At 40.9% G+C, this 16,422-nt stretch overlaps 1 protein-coding gene across 1 annotated transcript in view; it reads left to right on the forward strand.

Moving 5' to 3' along the window:
* The first annotated feature begins 289 nt into the window (after positions 1-289).
* fgfrl1a (fibroblast growth factor receptor like 1a) overlaps positions 290-16,422 on the forward strand; it is a 94,406-nt gene continuing 78,273 nt past the window's right edge. Inside the window, exons 1-2 of the mRNA XM_083980688.1 lie at positions 290-811; positions 2,294-2,408. Of these exons, the coding sequence (XP_083836814.1) occupies positions 2,348-2,408 (61 nt within the window). The 5' untranslated portion in view covers positions 290-811; positions 2,294-2,347. The remainder of the gene's footprint in view (positions 812-2,293; positions 2,409-16,422) is intronic.

A 16,422-nucleotide genomic window follows, 5' to 3' on the forward strand; every position in this document is an offset into this window, starting at 1 on the left:
GTTATTAATAGAAATTAAAATACCCAACAGTCTCGTGTATCTCCTCTCAAAGTGCTTTGGAGGACAGTGAAACCCATTAAATGTTTAATTTCTGTTCCTCCTGTTTAATGATTTAAGTGAATTTGGGTTAATGTCCCCCTCCTCGCCACTGTGACCGCTCCAAATTTGTCTAGCACGTTCCCGCCCTCTGATTGGTCCGCTCTCTGATTGGCCTGGCCTCTGATTGGCCGAAAGTTCGGCGCTGGGACAACTCCGTCGACGCAAGTTTGTTTTCTCGCCTGCGGCTGAAGTTTGGACGCTGAACCGCTGCTGGAGGCGAATGTGTGGATATAGAGTTGAGGTTTTCATTTTAACAGTCTGAGGAGAAATGTAGAAAAAGTTTTTGTTTCCCTCTTCTCTGTCTTTCCTCGCTCCTGTGGCTGCTCTCCCTCGAGCGCTTTACACGCGGACTGTCATTCAGAAATACTACAGCCCTGCATTCAGAGTGTTCACGTGTTTGACCTTAGTTCATATATCTTTATTCTTTTTCCACTTATTCTCACATTTATCGCTCGGTAAGTTACAACCAACTTTGCGCACCTACTTTGCCAAAGTTACTTATTTACCACAGTTTGGCGTTTCGCTGAGAGAGGCGTCTGTTCACGTGTGTAAATTATTATCGGTTTCAATCACGGATTAAGTCATCGAAATCATTAAAATCACTGGAAAGGAGGTGAATAAGTCATTTACTGCGGGATAACGGCATGGTAACCGTGCAGGTGACCAGCGGGTAACTCACTGAGGACATAACATCACTGCTGGGAGTTTTACAGTAAGTCGGATCTTTATTCATCAGGCAAAGTTACTATAATAATCACATAATCTAACAAAAAAAGGTGTAAAAGTTTAACGTGCATGCTGCACTTCATACAGTCTCTGTGGTGAACATCTATCCATCTCTATCAGCGTTTACCTTTATGCTGTTGAATTTTATTTTACAAAAACGTATTGAAGTTTTAAATTGACTCAACATTGTCATATTTCTATAAACCTGACTTATTTGATCCGCAGACGCTGTTAATCAAGGCATAACTGTTGCTGTATTATATTATATAACACTTAACTTATATATTTATGAAGAAGTCACAACCATACATACAAACCGAGAGCGACATGGTGTGTTAAGGAGCTACTATTGTGCTTTACTGGTTGAATAGGACCAGACTTCATGGTCATTTCATTCAAGTAAACTGATAAATGTTGCCTGTATAACTGTTAAACAAGTGATTTGCTAAAGCACATTACACTGTAGTCTGGGATAATACAAATGCAAGCACTCAGAAGTTACAGGCACTTTAAAGAAATGTTTTAATATCCAGCTATTTTCAACTACTTTTATTTGAAATCTAATAATGGGATCTATGAATTTAAGGTCTATCTATGATCTGTTATCCTAATAAAATCAGTAAACTACTGTTTAATTGTGACTAAAGCTGTCTCATGCAGATTAAATATCTCCACTCAATTGCCACAAATCAATTATCCTGTATTGTAAAGTGTGTAACAGTTTCTGGTGAACCAAGACTACGCTGAGGTTGACGGGATCCTGATCAAAGATATAGCATGTGAAGTACTGAAATAAGATCTCATAAGGTTCAAGGGAGAATTTATGTGTCGGAAAGATTAAAACCACTGTAAGGGGAGACTTACGGACAGGTGGACTGAATAAATCTGTAAGGAAAATGGTTCGACTCGAAGAAAGTCTCTGCTGCTGTTCGGTAGGATCTGAACAGATTTATAGTGGTGTCTGTCCACGCGGTGATACTTTGCTCTGACTCCCATGGATTTCTGTAGATCAAGAGGACACTTAGCAGACACAATAGACCTAAAACAAGAGAACAGTACACTTTTTAAGAGGTGTTTGTGTATTGTTTGGAGGTGGGGGGGTCAATCAATATAGATTAACATGAGATGCATGTATGTTATAATATATCACACTTTTTTTTTCTAAAATTCAACCTGCTATCAGCCAGTTGGTGGTGAATTATGTTGTAATTGCAGCAGCAGCTACTTTAGCAGCGATTAATCAAGAAAAAACATCAGATGGTGATTTAATGAATGTGGTTTGTGGGTTTTTGGAATAAATTACTGTGATGGTGCACACACAGTACAGCTCTGTTGATAAATGACACAGATATTATCTACAAGACCAAAGTAAACATTCATAATAATGAGAGCATATTACTCAGTACAAATATCTCACCTGCTGCTATCCTTTATTAAACAACTTCATGTTTTCTTTTTCCTCTTTTAGTACCCTTCAGACCGAAGAGGCCGAGCTTCCCTCCCCCCTGAAAACGAAGCCAAAATGAAGCTTCTCTGGGTCTGCGTGTTTCTGGAGATGTTGCTGGTGTCCACTGCTGCCAGAGGTGAGTAACGGCAGCACTTATTTCAGTAGAGTTGGCGTGTTGCAGTAATCAGTACTGTCAGTACGGTGCAGCGCAGATAAAGTAAATCACTGCAGCTGACAAACTGAGAAGTCTCCGTTTGACATGGAGTAATTTATTATAGTGAAATCTTCTGTTGTTGTATTCTTCTTCTTATGTTGCTGTCACATTTCTGTTCCAACCACAATCTCCTTTTTGGAAAAATACTGTGGTTATGAAACAGGCTGCTTTGATTGCTGTGACTGTGACTGAAGAGACAGCAGTGTCATTAAAGCAAAAATCCTGATGGGTGGACAATAGTAATTGCGGGACATTCCCCCATCTTTCTCTTACTCCTTTTTTTGTCTTTTCTAGCACTTTTTCTCTGGAATCACTTTGATTGTGTGCTCTGAAAAACTTAGTGCCTCTTTGTTATTTTGTATTTGGCTCATGTTGAAGTCACACATTTGCTCTGATTACGGAGTATCTGCAGACACTTGTCCTTGGGTGAACTTCACATAATGAATGTTTTTGCCCTTGAGACATTGAGTGAACTTTGACTGACTTATTATGATTATTACTATTATTATAGTCAGGTGCCTTGGGAGCTTCATACTCAGAGTGAGGTTTCAAATATGCTACTGTGTTTTGTTGTAGAATAAAATGTTGTATTCCAAGTCCAAGATATAATTTGAACACCCACACAGGGACCTCAGTGATTAGGGTCAGCACTGCAGTTTGTACCCTCAGCACTCGACTTGTCAACATCAAATCAAACAACAACAACGGCTACAGAAGCTGCACATAGATGAGAATGATCTCCAGCCTGCAGGCATTATGGGCAGACGGTCACAGAGCTGGCGCCCATTCCCAAGATCACACCGATGATGAGTTTTCAGTGGGAACAAAGCTGCATTCAGCGAGGCACGGCCAAGCCAGCGTGCAGACACGGGGCTGAAAGTAAACACAGGGTCATAGACCGCAAAGAGATGAGATTAGATTAGCCTATTAGGGATGTTTGCTGTGCAATGCCACAGCATTTCCTCCCCCTCACCGCCTGCAGTCTGTCAATGGGACCGGGGCAGGCAGCACAGCGAGACAGAAGGTGGGGGTGAGGAAGGAAGGAAGGAAGGGAGAATAGAGGAGAAAGATAGAAAGACTGTAGAGTGTCATAATGGATGATAAGAGAAAGAGGTTAAGTAGGGAAAAGGAGGTAAGGAGAGGGAGTGAGGAGGAAAAGGGGAAATGAAGAAGGAAAGGAAACATATTAAAGAAAGCGGTGTGAGAGAAAGGGCAGGAGAGCGTGATGAGGACAGAGGAAACAAAAAACCATTATGTCCCTATTAGACACTTAAGTGCTAATGTTTCTTGCTACATTTGCCTGCAGTAAGTAATATAGAGCAGTAATGGCAAGGAAGGACGCATTTACAGTGACAAGGCAATCAGATATTTGTTATTTTTTTGCATTAGTTTTGGTATTGCATGTTTGATATAGACTGTGAAGAGGCAGCTGAAAGGCCTCTCCACAGACCAGTGTGTGTGTGTGTGAGTGTGTGTGTGTGTTGAGAGAGGGACGCTTGGTTTAGGTGGTCTTGTCTGAGGTTCATACCATGTAATTGTGAACTTGTGGTTTTGAGTAATGCGGCCTGTCATCTGTTCCCTGTCTGTATCTCATCTGTAGCATTCTTTGGTTACAGTATAATATTGAACAGAGGAGTTATCTAAAAAATGGATCATGAGAACACCAGAAAGTGTAATTTTCAACAGATTTTTTTATAAACCAGGAACTTACAGACTCAAACCAATTCAGCAACATTCACATGCAATTTCTTTTTTTTTTTGCATTTTTTCCAACACCAGCTTTTTTCACATCAAATAATCCAAGTCAGAGCAATCTCAGGTGCCAAGACCAAGCAAAAAAACAAACAAACCCAAAACAAAAACCTTACTTTTGACAGCAATGGTCCAACTGGCTTGTAAGCATGTTGTTGCCAGATTTCCGCTGAGATTGTCACCTCAGACAGAGATAACATCCTCAACAACTTTCATCAAACTGTTGCAGGTTTCTCACCGCTTTGCCCTGTGCAAGCATCTTGAGAAGTTGCACAAAATGACACAAATTGCATATACTGTATACCGTAGTTTTCAGGATAGCTTGTGCTAATTCAGCAGCTTCACGGTGGAACTACACTACAGTGAACAACAAATCTACAGTAGCCTAATCTCCTTCCTAAATGCCAGAAAGACAGAAAAAAGAGCCCAACTAAAAGGCTTTAGAGTAAAGATCCTCAGAATGTGCCTCAAGGAAGGTGGGACAGGCCGGATAACTGTCTCTCAGCAGGGTGTGGGCCAACTGCAACTGCACAGAAAAGGGAAAACCTAAGATAATTTAATAGACGGACTCATTATAACAATTTCCAGTCTAAAATTATATTAAGTAATTTCAGGAGAGATTTCATTAAAAATGATTGTGAAGAAACGTCCTCTCACTGGCTGATTTGTTGCCTTCTTCGCTGCGCTCCAAGAAATGACACAAGGAAACATCTTGGTGAAGGACTTCTTGGTGATAACTGAGATGTTGCTCAAGGCAACGCCATTAACAATGAACAATAAAAAGTTATCATGAGATGAGCCAGGGCATTAAGAATTGAAACATGAACTTCTTTGTGACAAGGTCAGCCATGGGCAGTCCCTTTTCCACGCAGCATTCAGCTATACAGTAAATGTAAGGCAGCTATTGTATAAATCCAGGAAATAACGTCCAACGCTACTTTCAGAAGTGCTCTGAAATGACCGTATACTGCAGCATGGCTTGTTCCAGTGAAATGGCAGCAGCACAGCACATGGATTAATGGACACAAAGAAAAGCCAGGCAGTTTTAAAGGATTGTTACTGGAAGTTATTTTTCTCTGGGTGTCCTTGGACTTGAGCATCACATGGCATTGAAGTCTGTTTTCCACTGTGAGAGCTGATTTGTGATTGGAAGCAGGGACGTTTTGAGTGGCTGGACGGCTGCATTGCAGAGAGATGAAGAAAAAAAAACAAGGAGATGGAGGGAGTGAAAGAGGACAGAGAGAGATACATTTGCAGAAGAGAGTAAAATGGATAGCAGAAGAGACAGAAAGAAAGAAAGACACACAGAGATAAGCCCAGTCAGAGATACAGACACAAAGATGCAACATCCATGCATTTATTACAGCAGATGTCATATAAAGTGCACTCCAGAGGCTTACACAACACAACCGCACTGCACTGGCGTCTCGGCTGTGTGCGCGTGCTTGTGTGTTGTTGTTGAGCATGAGACTGAGCAGCTGAGAGATTAGCATTCTCCCCTATTGGTTGAACAGCAGTGAGCTCGGGACGCCGGGGTCAAAGACCTGTAGTTGGCCAGTGCATTCTGGGCTACCTGCTGCTCTGGGCCGGGTGAGGTTCAACTGTGTAGAATTTCATTCTCCTCCACTTGAACATACTTTTTTTTTTACTGTCAATAGTTTCAATAAGCATTCAGTATGCTTATTTGCCTTCTTTTTGAAAGGTAGATGAGAACGTCATTCAAATTCTTAAATACGAAGCTGCAACCAGGAGATGTGTTTCCTTCCTTCCACTCTAAATGCTAAAAAAGCTAACTCTAACCCTGTCTGGCCATAGCTTCATATTAAATTGTCAGCTATGAGGGTGGTATTGATCTTTTCATCTAAATTTCAACAGGAAATTGAATCAATGTATTTAGCAAGATGCTGCTGAACTATTAAACCACAACCGCTATTGCTGCTGGATGCTGCGTTCGTGTGTCCGTTCCATTGTGTGTTGGTGGACTTTTTTACTCTTTGACATATGTAGATGATGTAATATTACTTTGAAATGCTTCCACTGCAGCTGCAAAGCGCATTTTCCAACTATTATAATAATGAGTATCAAAATTTGGTCACATCCCATCTGAATGCAGCAGTAACAGCTTCCTTCTGCACTGTTTTTTTTTTCACTGGCATTAAACAGGGGGAGTCGCAGGGAAAGTCATTTTAGCCGAGCAGATGTTGCGTTTTGACAGAGTTCATCAGAGAGTATGCCAAGAGTCAGGTGGGGATGAGGAACAGAAAATCAAAAACAAAATTAGACAGTTTGAAGGCACTGAACAGATCGACCATTTGTTTATTGGTTTTTGTGTGAATGGCTGTGATTGTGCATGCCTCTGCACTGCACACAAATACATATGTTAATTGTGCATGTGATGTGAAATGCCACGTGTATGTCAGATGGTTATCAGCATGTCAGATATTTACATGAGACAGATGTGAAACTTGCAGGGCAGAGAGGATACTGGATTATTAAAGTTACTGCAGCAGCAGAAATGTTTTTTTGGGGGGGGTTTTATTGGCTTATATCTGTGATGCTGTGTGTTGGAGGGACCTACAGCATGGTCACATCTTTCATGTCTACCCCACTATCATTGGAAGAAGATTGAGAGAAGAAAAAACATAACCAGAAATGAGATGATGAGTGTGGGTTGTGTACATGGTTTCCTGATGCACTTGAACTGTCTAAACAGTTTAATGTTTTCCGGGTGATTGTGCTCCACAGACCACCCATTATCCGCATGCAGGAAGGGAGAGGAGCAGACACAGAGATGAGAGGGTTCATTTGTTGTGGTGTTGTTCAGTGTAAAGGGCCACAAGCATTAAAAATGCATCTTCGTTGCATTGAAGCTGCCAAAACAGAGATGCACATGGAGGAGGAGGCAGCAGCATCGCCGCTGCAGACAAACAGAAAGACAGTGTGGAGCGTAAACAACCACTTGCACAGATGCTGGAAATGTATACAACTACACATAAATATGACTTAACACTTGTATGCACACACACACTCAGACACACACACAGCCCACAATAACTTAACAAACCCCTGTCCCACACACTCATTAGGGAGGAATGTAATTAGCATCCTAATACTAACCATGATATGTACTGTAGGGGAGAACTGTGGTCTGGTAAAGAGGGCAATGAATAAACATCAGAGCCTGAAACTAGCAAACAGACGGATCAAAGTAGAGCCACTATGAACCATTATTTTGACCTGTGTACTGATTAATCTGCTGATACATTGATTTTTCATTTGGTTTGTAAAATTTCAGTAAATTTCTGTCACAAACTCCCAGAATCCAAGATGGTGTTTTCATATACCTGCTTCATCCCACCACCATCACCAGTCCAAAGTCCTAAAATGATCAGTTTACTTTCTAAGTAAACAAGTAAAACTAGCGGAAGAGAAGCTGGACCCAGGGACTTAAAGATTTCTTAAACTAATTGTTTCAGATTGATTTTCTGTCAATTCAACCAATAGCTTCAAGTCTAGACTTTACTTTTCAGTATCTGTTGCACTCCTGGATGTGGTTTTATTTGACATGGTCGTAAGGTTTCTGCAGATATACATGAGACACAGGGGGCATTTATTTTTATTCACATGCACCACTTGTTGAGAAATGTACATTGTAAGTTAAGTTAAGATTCCTTTATTTGTCCCACAGTGGGGAAATTTACATTTGTGCAGCAGCAGCAACAAATAACAACAGGATAAAAAGAGAAAAACAGAATAAAACAAAAGGAATAAAAAACATCACACAACAATAATTGCAGTAAAGTGCAGTAGCCTATGTGCAATAGTCCAAGTTTTGGGGGGGGGGGGGTTACCGAGAGCGGTGCCTGTTGTGCAGTCTCACAACTGCAGGGAGGAAAGACCTGCGATACCGCTCCTTCACACACTTGGGGTGAAGGAGTCTATCGCTATGGGAGCTTTCAAGTGCAGTCAAGGTGTCTTTCAGGGGGTGGGAGTCGTTGTTCCTGAGGGAAGACAGCTTAGCCATCATTCTCCTCTCTCCCACCACCTCCACCGGGTCGAGGGGGCATCCCAGGACAGAGCTGGCCTTCTTAATAAGTTTGTCCAGTCTCTTCCTGTCTGCCACTGAGATGCTGCTGCCCCAGCTGACCACACCGTAAAAAATTACTGAAGCCACCACAGAGTCAAAAAAGGTTTTTAGGAGTGCCCCCTGCACCCCAAAAGACCTCAGCCTCCTAAGCAGATAGAGTCTGCTTTGGCCCTTTTTGTAAAGTGCATTTGTGTTGTTTGTCCAGTCCAGTTTATTGTTCAGGTGAACACCCAGGTACTTATAAGATGTCACCACCTCAATGTCTGTTCCCTGGATGTTCAGTAGCCTAACCAACATGTTCTGGTTTACAGTTGTTTAATTGTATAAGAATTTTGTTGCTTTTCTGTATTTGATATAATTTAGTTCTGTGTTTTTAGACTGTTTTTTGGATGTGCCAAATATTTTGAATACATCCGTATGGAGATAACTGGATTTGGTGAAAGTAGCAAATAGTCTTAAAGAGGAACTACAGTATGCAGGATTTTTAGCTAAACTATGCTACATTTTCACCTTAATTAAACAGCTTTGGAGTAATTGTGATGGTTTAATAAATTACTTAACTTGTTACAAGGGTGAATGGAGGCTCTCTGCCTTCCACGTGCGTGTCACTTATTGCGTCTCTTGGCTGAAAATCAGCTTTGCAAGATCGCGGCCTCTTGTTTATGACAGATTAAACTACACAAATATACATGTCGTATATACATACATATTATATGATATATAACGTTATCTACCGCTCTATTGATTGATTTCTTGCCGGCTTTGTTGTAAACAAATGCACATGGCCGGGAGGACGGTTAGCAAAACAGCGGAAAAGCAACCGGATGTGCATAGTTCCTCTTTTAATAAAAAAAGTAAATACATTTTAAGGCATCGTGTCAATTTGAGTTTTAATGATACTGTTGTGTGTTGTTAACCACACAGTGTCCCAGAGGGATGTCAGCTTACGATGCTGATAAACAGCAGCAGCCACACACATTTCTGGTTGGACTGGTAGTGGTCTCTGCATGTGAAGAACAGAGAAAGAGATGGAGGAGAAGAAGGAGAGCATCTTGATTCCTCATAGAGTAAACAACTGCATACCACAGACAGATGCTTCAAACAGATGCCTCATTGTAAACAGACACACTCATAGATTCACATCAATAAATCTCCTCCACACATCGCTCCTGTTGTTTAAGCATGCAGTGCGTCCTAAGTCACAGCTCACTATCGTAAATACCATTTGACATGCTGATAAGCAGTATATGGCCTCATGGTGGTGGAGGTGGGCATCTGGCTTCCAGGTGGATCTTTATCATTTTTTACATTTTCTACAGAAAAGTAACTTCACTAAATACAAAGCTACATGTTAACATTCATAATATTGTTTAGTTTAAGTTTATTGTGATGTTAAATTGAAGACAGTGAGGATGACCCAAGAAAAAATTCACTCTCATTGCAAAATTAAGAAAGATGACACCCCTAAAGAGTGTTAATCTTCAATTTCTGGTGGTGATAGCAACTCTCAGTCTCTGTGTGTATAGCTGATTACGTGGTGATTAGCAGACAAAGGGGAGCTTCAAAGAGCATGAATGACTCTTTCAGTTCCTCTTGTTAAATCCTAATGTCAGGGCCAAATGTTGTCCTGCTGGTTAAAAAGACCAAATGCAAACCTCTTTCCTATTTAGACAATTTCTTTTCCCTATTAACTAAGGTTTAATTTGTAGCGATTGAATGTATGCATCACCGATGTTGAGTCTGTACAGTCTACTGTGAGACTTGCGGTTCTTCAGCTGATATTTTGTTATGTTAAGAATAATTTAAACCTAACATGATACAATCAGTGTCTGTATTTTGTGCCTTGTAAGATTTAACCAGTACCGACATGAGCCCATTTGCAGGAAACTGAGTGGCGACCTTAAGGGCCGGCTCCCTCCCACACCCCACTTTTGCAGCCTCTGTTGTTTTACAGGGCCTGTTAATGTTAAAGGCTATTAGCCCGCATTTAGATAAAGTCAATGTTTGCTTTGACATTGCTAATGGTGGGGGCAGTAATGGGGTTGTCTGGACGCTCTCTGCGGGGGTCGATGGTGTCTTGCAGTGATGTGAAGACACGATGTGTGATTGTGGGGAGGAGGGGGCCACAAAAAGAAACAGAGGGAGATAAGATAGCAGGAGAAGGCTTTTTGGAGAGATATTGTGAAGCTTAAAGGGATAGTTCAACATTTTGTCAAACTGGCCCATTGCCATAATCCCTATAGTCATAGCAGTAGGTTCGTTACCTTTAATTGTCGGTGCAAGCTATTTTTAGAACGGCGGAGCAGAGCCATGAGCTGCTCAGAGCTACACTAGGGAGGCTCATGGGATTTCTTAGTTTCCTTCATCAAACTCATCAAATACACAATCCAACAACTCCACAACGCTCTGGTGGACAAGTTGTGACCTGCACATTCACCACGCTATGAGATAATAACGGAACGTTACCAGGCAGAGTTGTTTTAGAGGCAAATTAATGCAAAACCGCTGATGCACGTTGCCTTCAGGGACAGTTTTTCATCAAGCAGTCTCTGAATTTACCTCTAAAACAACGTCTGGTTTGTAATTGTCTGATAACGTTCTGTTATTATCTCATAGCGTGGTGACTGTGCAGGTCACAACTTGTCCACCAGAGCGTTTTTGGAGTTGTTGGATTGTGTATTTGATGAGTTTGATGAGGGAAACCAAGAAATCCCATGAGCCTCCGTAGCGTAGCTCTGAGCAGCTCACGGCTCTGCTCCGCCGTTCTAAAAATAGCTTGCACCGACAACTAAAGGTAACGAACCTACTGCTGTGACTATAGGGATTATGGCAATGGGCCAACTTGCCAAAATGTTGAACTATTCCTCTAAGCTAGGAGATTTGAAACCCCATAATATAAAGTTTTCTCCCTCTCCTAGAGGTTGTAGGAAAAATCATCAAGTCCCCCTGTCTGACAGCATCACATGTTCTCTATCAGCCTGGTCCAACTCCTTGTTTCAGGCTGATGTTTACAGTGAGTGACTCCATGTTTTTACGATTGTACCACTTATGTAAATTGCAACAATGTTGTTGTGTTGTGTCATTCATGCATATCATATATTCAGATAGCACATGTGCATTATGTACAGTTCATATGTAGACAAAATACAGAGACAGTGAGTGAGTGCATGATCTCATAATTACAGGGGTATACTTAAGGCTTTTGAGTATAGAAAGGTATGGCGGGAATAGAGTAGAAACAGCTGAAATTCCTCTTTAAAGCCGTGTAATTATTTGTTATTCGTCATTGTCAAATTTTCTTTTACCCCAATGTCTAGTGCCCTTTCATATTAGCACACACAAACATGACTGTGTATGCTGTCTCTTGTGCTTTCTTGACATTTTGTGGCACAGAAAATATGTTTTTCTTCGAGTTGTATACATCTGGTATTGCAGTTGTATTGTTAGTTGTCACAGGTAATTGAGAATTTTTTTTTTTTTTTCAATATGTTCTTTCTCTTCCTCTTTCTTTCCCAGCTTCCATGTCTCTTATACACAGTGCAGAGTATTGTGTGGGTCGTGGCGCCACAGAGCTGTATTGTGGTCTCAGTGGGGTTGGGGTATGTTTGGTCAGCGCTACAGCACTGCAGGTCAAAGGGCAGCGAGTGGATCAGGGAGGGCTCAGGGACAGTTGTGTGTGCGTGGGTTTGTGCACGCCCATGTGTGTGTGTGTGTTTGTGTGTGTGTGAAAGGTAGGGTCAGAGAAAGCACATGCCAGCACCAGAGGAGACTGCAATAACACACCAGGAACCCCACAGGACAACGCACACACACTGCTTTCACCTTTATCTGCTCTCTGTCTGTCACCCTGCACCCTGTCTCAGTTCAATAACTTTATTTATCTGTCAGAAACTGTTTTATTGTTTATTGTTTATTGTATTCTTTGGATCCCCATTAGTCTTCATAAAGATTCTTCCTGGGGTCCACATTAAATCAAACAATTATTCCAACAATACAGTGTTTATACAAAGAATTACATAAAATCATTTATCCTGAGTATATCAACATGATTATAGAAATGCATATTAAATAGTGCAATGTAAATGAGATAACATGATCAAAATGAATAATATAGTTTTTACATGATTATACAATAGTTAGTAACCTGAAGCATTAATACCAAGTTGTTCAACGCAGATGTATTGATTGAATTCCACTTAACATAATTTAATTGTAGTTTATTGCAACATAATATTATGACGAAACACAGCTTCTCTCAGTTTCATTTTAAAACTGGACATTCCCGTGGTTGTAATCAAGTGTGGGGGGAGACTGTTCCAGTGAGCTACAGCTCTATACATAACTGACCTTTTGAGTGCATTGGTTCTAGGTAAAGGCAAGGTGAAGTTGTTTCCTGAGGCCTGTCTAGTACTATAACTATGTTTCACATTTGTCGGTTGAAGTTGTAAAAACCAAAAAACAGGTTTATGTGAGGTATAAGTCTTTCTCAAAAACATTATAAGACTATAAGCCAGTCTCTCCTCCACCAGCATCCATGTGAGACTCTTGTGCATACTCCTAACACTGTAGTAGTAGCCTACCATACGCTAATTATTACACATCTTTTTTTTTAAATGGTGTTTCCAATCAAACGCCGCTCACATTTTTGAGGGTTACCTTTAAAGTTGTCATAAAATTTGCAAATCTCTTAAGCTGGATGGTATTTTCCCTTATTCTCTGTTCTTTTTAAAGGTGGAACTGAATAGTAAAACTGTCTACAGGGAGGTCTGTGTGAGTGTCAGTCATCTAATTGTTCTCCACTGCCTCTAGATCTCACCCTCTGTCTGATCTGTCTGTTCTCTTTGTCAGCCTCTATCTCGCTCTCTGACATTTTAATTCCTCTGCCACTTTTTTTTTTTTTTTTTTTTTGTCTCTGCTGCATGGTTTCTCTCTCTTCTACCCTTCCCAACCCATTTTTAACCCCCACCTACATACACACACACACACACAGTCTCCAGCTGTTATTCCTGATGGCGTTACAAATGAGATGTTGAAAGGTGATCGCTGGGACAGGAGACACAGACCCTTGTTTTCTTTGGGCTTCAGCCTGTCAGATTGGGTTTGTAGGGAGGGGGAGGGTGGGTGGGGGTGGGTGACGCAGCAGCACTCAGGGCAGTTGTGTGTTTTTGTATGTGTGTGTTATTGACTGCCATAGCCAGGAGGACTATACCTTAACCTTCGTCTTATATCAGCTTTCTACTGCCATCTATGGTGTTCAGGTTAGTTTTGACCCATGTTTTAAATCAGCTGTAAAATACACAAAAAACTTTTTTTTTTTTCATCCAATCTGTTTCTCTTCTCTTGGTTACATTGTTAGGCTTCCTTATCCATGAACATTTTGGTTTTAATATTTTTTGGTGTGGGTCTCTGGGCCTTTTTTGTCAGTATGCCCCTTGGCTTCAATGTAACCTTCCTCTTCTTTTCTACTGCCATCTATGCTGTCTCAAATCAGCTGTAAAACACAGTAAAGCAATTATTTATCATCCCATTTGTTTCTCATCTCTTGGTTACATTGTTAGGCTTCCTTATCCACGAAAAGGTTGGTTTTGCACTTATGATTTCAGTTTGAACTCTCATAATTGTTCTTATCGTTAAAGTTTTTTTGGTTTTATTTTGTTTAAATAGAGGTTTCTGACAAAGTCTAAAAGCCTTGATGCTATAAACAAATCTATGTGGTACTTTTATGCATTTAAAACCTGAAAACGGGTCACTGGTGACCCGAACACAAGAGAAGGGTTAAACCCCCCAAAATACCACCAGTGTGATTGACATGTTATGGACAGTGAGCCGCAGACTCGTCTTGTTGGTTGTTTATTACACGTTCAGATGACCTTCAACCCCAGGAAGTGGGGGCTGATCAGGGGCAGGATGTTAAGGCAGACAGCTTTAGGAAATACTTTTTCAAAGCTGTTGCTGCAGCTTTTACCTATGACATTGTGCTTGTAGTGTTGAGCTCTTATTTATCCCAGTTTAAACTTAAACAAGACACAAAACAATACAAATACATGCTTGACATGATCTCATGAGTACATATCATATGTATTATGTAGCATTATGTATAAAAGTTTAGCAAATTTAATGTTGCATTATTGTATTCACAATTACAGCACTCACAAGGTATTCAGAGATCTGTGTCTTCTGTTTTTTCATACTTTGTTTTTTTTCTACTAAAGCAGGAAATGCACTAAAGTCCTCTTCCAAAGGGACTTTATGCAGATGACCATAGTGGGCGTTTAACTGTTTTGTTTTTTTTGGCTGGTTTTCCTTGTTGTGGCATATCTTGCGTGAAGACTAAAAAACACTGAAACTAAAACATGGCACAAAGTTGAAAACCACCACACATGAGGAGACACAAACCCGCTCGTCTTTTTTCCCAGTGCCAGCTGTCAATGTGGAATCCATACGGCAGCGGGAATGTGAGATGAGTGTGAGAGACGTGGGGGTGGGTTCAGCAAGATGGGAACACTGGTGTGGACATACGCACTGGTGTGGATGGAGAAATGCATTTTTTATCATCTGGTATTTACTGAATATTGACTTTTCTGATCAAAATGAGTACAAAAATGTTGAACCTTTGTAATTATGAAGCTATTACAGTATCAGTCCTCTGATTGAAAACACTGGCGCCTTTTAATGTGTCTTTGTAATCTGTGGATTTAGATTTACACAAAGTGAATTTCACTTGAAGTGCTGAGCGGACACAATGTGTGCTTTGGCCTTCAACTTGGTAAATATTTCTCTAAAAGCAGTTAATTTTGATTAAAAGTTGTATGTTTTTATTCAAATCTAACGTAGCTGAAGCTAGTGGCTTTACTGTAAATCTTGGGAACTGGACTGCGCAGAAAGCGAATTTGGCCTCATTAAATCTAGTCAACCTAGTTCTGAAATAAGTTCAGTTGCCTTTATAATTAATTTTTTGTGGCACATCCAACATCTATCGCAGGTCTGTCCATCCTGGGAAGAAGGATCCCTCCTGTGTTGCTCTTTCCGAGGTTTCTTCCTTCTTTGCCCTTTAAAGGGTTTGTTTTGTAAGTACTTACTCATCCGAATCAACGGTCCGAGGACAGAGTGTTGAATGCTCTAAAGCACTTTGAGGCAAAAGTCTACAATGAATTGAACCTCTGCTCATTGACATCTGCCATAAATGACCAGTTCATCATATCCCCGAAACCGAGACAGTGTGTACCGCACAGTGTGGTGCAAGTATTTCAGGACCTTACATGCAGCCAAAGTAGACAGTGCATCCCGTGTTGATTATTGTTAATAATTTGAAAAACACCAGAGAATGGCATGACTGGCATTTCTTGCATTTTTCCCAAAGTAACAGGCAAAACATTGACCAGATCTGTAAAAAATTAAAAAAACAATTACAAACCAGATATTGGTTACAGCTGCAGCGAAATAGCCCAGGACGTTAATCCCCTGCCAGTAACCGCACAGTGCTGACGTCTCGCTGAAAGGCCTGCAGACCAGTTAGCTGTGTTAATTATTTCCCACTACATGGCCCTTCATCACACTGGTCAGCTCAGCGTACGTACGTATTATCCGGAGGTAATCCCTCTGTTGTGCTGGCACCATTATCACACCGGGACACAACAGGCCTATTCTTCCACATGTAATTAACAAAGGTACTTATGGGCTGCTTTCTGGGATTTAACTGTTATGTTGGCGGAGCTTTAGGGGCGGCAGTGGGACATAGTGGAAAATGGAGTAGCCTAGATGGGGGGGAAGGAAAGCTCTCAGATCAGTGGTGTAGTGGAGGTTTTTACCACACTGGATTACATGTGGTTAGTTTTAGTTGTGAACGAAAGAAGAGGTTGGTTTACTCTGGCAATTGAATGTGAAAGTAACACGTTTTGTAGTCGTCAAGTATAACTTTGAAGTATTAGCGTTTCTTAATCACGACCAGAATATAACCAATCATTAGTCGCAGCCTTTAATATGAGGAGAGAGCACTCTTCAAGCACCAGTTCTGCATGATTACCATGACTCCAGATACTTTAAGCCCCTACACGCCCATGGCTCACCTGCACAGGTGTTTTCACTTGATATCCCCGA

The sequence above is a fragment of the Trachurus trachurus genome (genome assembly GCF_905171665.1).
Source record: "Trachurus trachurus genome assembly, chromosome: 10".
Taxonomy (NCBI): Eukaryota; Metazoa; Chordata; class Actinopteri; order Carangiformes; family Carangidae; genus Trachurus; species Trachurus trachurus.